Genomic DNA, 5,137 nt, shown 5'->3' with positions numbered 1-5,137 from the left:
CTGTAAATTCAAAGCAAACAGAGCTAGATTTTCGTGAGTTGCACAGTCCAGGATTGCCATCTTTGTTCCAAACAACAATCAAGGAAAAATAAGGCCTATAAACAAATATTTGTGAACAGTTGGTTAGCTTCAGTGAAGTGAGTAGTACAGATAAACAGTGACCTTAGCCAAGCTTGTGCCACAAACTTCGCAACAAAGCATGGTGAAGTATTTCTCCCCCCCCCTTTTGGCCTGAATTCATGGTGCACCACTTTTCCAAATTAGAAACTCTCTCCTTTTGACCAACATGGGATTGGAAGCCATGCTGTTGCACCTCTGTTCTGAAAGCTCATATTTTTCTCCTTGTTTAAATATGCCGCTTGATGCCTTAAAGCAATGCTAGAGTCTGCCCCAGTTACTCAATGTAGGCAGAGGTGTCGCAGGAGTTCTGAGTCCTCACAAGACCATAAGTCCTCACAAGACCACCAGAAGTCCACACAAGTCATTTGTAGTACATGTAAGTCAAGTGTGGCAAAGGCATTCCTTTTATCATTGTTCCTCATTGGTTCTCACTTCAAACCAAATACACTGTGCCGGTACATGTACATGATGATCACTGGCACTGACACCGCACATTTCAACAAAGTCTCTGCGGCCATCTTTGATATGTCATCGGGTCATATAAAAAAGTGGCAGAGCTGTCCACCGCTACAGTTGTTTGTCTTCGGGTGCTTATGACAAAAAACAGAGCTGTAGCAGTTTGAGTTAAATGCGGCCAAAGATGGTACACTGCACCAATTTTAAACATGTGGCTGACTTGTGATTTGAGACATCCAAAACCAAATAACCAGGGTTATACAGAGTTACCAACATATTATTAATTCATTTCTGGTTACGACACTAAGGATTCCTCAAAAGTGCCTTAGGAACTGTAGCTAGCAAGCCTGCATATGAAGAGACCTGTGAAGAGGAGACAATGAGAAGCGTATCATGGTACAATGTACATTGAAATTGTACCACACAGCTTGGCAGTGTTACAGTATGTGGGAAAAATGTTTTCCCGTTCATTTTTTGTGCAAAGGGTTCCCAGAGGCCTTGCACAGCTTTTCTTTAGTCGTGGACTTTGACCCAATAGTAGACATTACTGTTCAGTTTCCTTGACTGTATGTGGATGTAAAATCCCCGCCCTGACATGCTTGCCACAAGTACTCACCTCCCATAAACTCCCCTTGGATCGCAGCAGTAGCACAATGAAAGTAATGGGTATCATCATGATCGACAAGAGAGAAAGTGCCCAACCGACGAAGGTGCCCCATGGTGGGTAGGCGTAGCCGTTGTATTCAATCGGCTTGTGCTTCACTATGGCAAAGATAAAGATGCCCTGCAGAAGGAAGCAACAAGAATTGCAGTATGAGATGGAAACCTGCAAAGTGAGCGTCAAGGTGTATGCTCACAATGTGGTCAATTTTATGGTCGTTGGCATCGTAATTTTCCCTGGGATGGGGCAAAGCACCGTCAGCAACAAACTGCTAAACCATTAGTGGTGGAATAGTGGTCAATTCTGAGACGTTTTAAGCAAATAGGTGATTTTCATCCCATGTCCTCCCTCTCTTCATTCCTTGACCCACCCCCTTCCCTGTCCCCATAACTGTGGCCCTGGATTCCACACACTTTGACAATAAGCCGCAAACTGGGCCAAGAAAAGGCACAATTTTCCTGGCAATGGAGGCTCCTTTGGATGGAACGGCACTTCGCTGGTTCACGAACGACTATGAAATCACGTTACATTCATGCCATTGGATTGTTAAAAAGTCTGCAGCAAGTCTCAATCAGTATCCCATGCCCTTCCTCAGACTTGGTCTGCTCTGAACCAGGTATCCAAGAGTACAAGTCTTTTCACATGCTTTGATTTTTATCTGTTGAACAAGTGGGGGGAGAGAGGTCACAAAGCGAACTATTCTTGCGTACAATGAAATCTTTCTTTATCACAGCTGTGATAAAGTTACCTTGGACTGCTGCAATTACAAGTTAATTCTGGGGAAGTTTAGAACAGGATGTGAATAGGAGTATTAAATGTTATAAACAACCACTCAAGTTAGTATGAACTTGCCACATGCAAACTTTTCTCCATAATGACATGATTGTCTGTGACTATTGTAAACATGATTGTACATGACAGGTATACCATAAACTGAAAAGAGGAGTGTTTGTAAAAAAATTGTCAAATTGTTGGATAAATCGTAGGAAATTTGTAATTTTTAAAGAGATTTTGACTTTCTGACCAAAAAGGTTACTTACAAATGGGAATAAATACATGTACGTGCTTGGCCATTAAGCAAATGTTTAAGACACCTTAACAAAATCCACTTTCTGCTAATAATGCTATCTGTTCAAAATGCAGTACTGCCTTATGCCCCCCCTTTAACATACAGTGTGAAAAGAGGCAGAAGTAGATCTAGATGTTTCTTCCTTATGCATAAATGGGAATACCTTCTTTTATATCCTCAGTGGGTTATTCAAGAATATTCAGTCCTCAACTTGTTGTCCAATAACTTTGAAATATGTTTAATGACGGATACAAACACTGAGATTTGAAACCAAAATCTGCCCTGCTCATGTTTGACTGTCCCCTCCATTTTAGGCATCTCCCCCTTTTTCAAGTGTTTCCCCCCCCCACTTTGTGGTAACTTTGGGTGATCATGAGCCACTGTGACATGCGCATGCATGTATAGTACTTACTGTGGCTTCAAGAGGTACGAGGAATTTCCAACAGATCTTGAACCAAATGAAGGGACGGACGCCCATCATGTGTTCCATGTTGTCATAGAACCGGTTGGCACCTGCAGTTTGGTCACCCAATGTCAAGATCACGTATGTACATTCAATGTTGAAATTGCAAAGAGGTGGGGCACAAAACAAAATGTGAAAAAAGTCGTTGTTAAAATGGAATGTACACTCAACCTTGCCATTGTTGACATGAGCTTTTAACGGTGCCATTAACATTACAAACATCGATGACCGATGTACTTACCATATACCCATGCTATCACTACAGATTCCACGGCACCGATCAAAAACAACGGGTAACTGACTGCATAATAATCATAAAGCTTGAAGACATACATTCCACCCTGAAATACAAACAAATATGGCCTCACTCAGTTCGAACTGTATCAAATGCCAAATGTGAGTTTTTCCCCACTTGATACTTCCAGCACCAACTGGAAAAAAAGCATTTTCAGTCCTGAAATCCTGGCTGAAGCACATTCTAGATTTCTTTTTTGTGACATCTGCAGCATCCTTTGAAAGGTTTGCCAAACAATTAAGCTCTCTGTTTAGAGAATTTGTACCACTTTTATGAGAGACAAGGTTTTATTTTATTTACATATTTGTTATTGGGTAAAGTTTGCCATCTGATACTTTTTCACTTCAACTAGTGCCACACAACCAAGTGCTACCTACTCATTACATTCAAGCTGATGACTTCTTATAAATACTGACTGCAATTTCACTATGTGTGGCATAACATCTTTGAGTCCTTTTGCACTAAGCAATTTGCATTGAGGACATGGCATGTTTTTAAATGAATCTTTCAGACCAATTTTGCACGCCCAAAAATTATTATCCGTGATGCCAACCTCTGGCTGGCTAGAGACACTAGTCTTACATTTGTGACAAAGATGAGACCCGAGAGGAAAGTTAAGAAGCAGACAACCAGTGTGAAGACTTCCCGGCGGTGCCCGCCGCGGAGCTGACGCGGAAAGATGTCCACCAAGGCAGTTATCAGCCCCTCGACCGCCACAAACTGCAATGTGACAGGGGGAATCAAGTAACCGTCAGTTTCAATGCATGGCCTCCAATTTCTTTTTTTTTCAGGCCCTAACTGTTCTGCACCTGTTTCATCTTAGTGTCATCTCATCCTGCCTGACAGAGAACAAGAAAAAAGTCACCGACAGTGAAATGATTCGGATCCACGCCCAATTACCCTGCCCCTTAATTCCCTGCAATCTGTATCCCCATCAACACTGTTTTGCATTCCATAATCTGCCAAACCACCCTTCTCTCCCGTATTCTTTCCCATGGCTAAATTTTAAATGCATGTAGCCCTCATGCAACCCTCTGTCAAAAAACAAGATGTAGTGGAGTTATTCTCTTCGTGAGTCCTTGCATACATGTACATGTAACAGTATAATACTGTTACGACGTAATAGGTAGGGTTTCCTCTGCCTGTTCAGTTATGAAGTGGTCCACTTCACTTGTATAGGTCTCTCTTAAATGATGCCTTTTCCTATATATAAGGACTGCCACCTGCATCTGCAGTTTGCACTTCAAAGTTTCATAACATCAGCCGTGCCATATTTCTAAGATATTTTGATCAACATGCACACATGCATGCAGTTGTAATTTTCCTGTGAAGGTGTGGCATTCAGTCAGAGAGATCTATTTAGTGACCACCTCAAACTTTTGGGCCAGTATTGCTATCTCACACTTAAAGATCGAGTAGCACCCCCCTTCAAAATGAAATGTTATGAAACGTCCCAGTCATCTACGGGTATGTGTACTTGCATGCACAATTTACTCAGAGAAAGAGCACTTTAGACCCAGTGAGCGTGGTTGCATATGCCCATGTTAGTTACAGGCATTATGTCATCATTTTCCACCACTTCACGCTCAACAGTACCCCCCCCACCCCTGCAATGTGCATGAGATTGACACATTGATTGATATATGTACAGGACATCGGGTACGGAAATACCCAGCAGTGAACCTCAGGTTCTTTCTTCCTGTGAACTCATGCAGTTTTTGAATGATTTCACTGGAGCTTAATAACACATATGACCTACTTCACACTGCAAGAAAGATGTATCCCATGTGTGGTGGTCAGTATAGAATGCATTATGACAGTGATGCATTAAGGGATGTGAAGTATATGCATGTGTAAGATTATTTTTTTTTTATCTTCTCACAGCAAAGGGGCAACTTTGTGCTGGCTGACAGTTGAGGCCTGAGGAATTGCTTCTTTACTTCTACACAGGATGACTGTTGGATGCAAAAAATGAGTCTTAAAGCAATTTTTTCTGTTGATTTGTTTCAGGCTGCATTACAGCATATCACAGAGTCTTAATTGTCTTTGATCTCTCACTCAGTTTCTCATCAT

General features: G+C 41.7%; 1 protein-coding gene across 2 annotated transcripts in view; it reads right to left on the bottom strand.

The window, feature by feature from the left end:
* The window catches only part of LOC110985661 (sodium- and chloride-dependent creatine transporter 1-like), a 34,833-nt gene that overhangs the window by 4,034 nt on the left and 25,662 nt on the right, over nt 1-5,137 (bottom strand). For both annotated transcript variants that reach the window (XM_087135406.1, XM_022246843.2), the window contains exons 11-14: nt 3,647-3,784; nt 3,011-3,110; nt 2,719-2,819; nt 1,193-1,360 (exon numbers count right to left, since the gene is read on the bottom strand). In XM_087135406.1, coding sequence (XP_086991532.1) covers nt 1,193-1,360; nt 2,719-2,819; nt 3,011-3,110; nt 3,647-3,784 — 507 coding nt within the window. The remainder of the gene's footprint in view (nt 1-1,192; nt 1,361-2,718; nt 2,820-3,010; nt 3,111-3,646; nt 3,785-5,137) is intronic.

This window comes from Acanthaster planci, linkage group LG04 (genome assembly GCF_054643075.1).
Source record: "Acanthaster planci isolate LZ-2023a linkage group LG04, COTS_SCS, whole genome shotgun sequence".
Taxonomy (NCBI): Eukaryota; Metazoa; Echinodermata; class Asteroidea; order Valvatida; family Acanthasteridae; genus Acanthaster; species Acanthaster planci.
The sequence above is the reverse complement of the archived record's forward strand: the minus strand, read 5'-3'. Positions and strand labels throughout refer to the sequence as shown.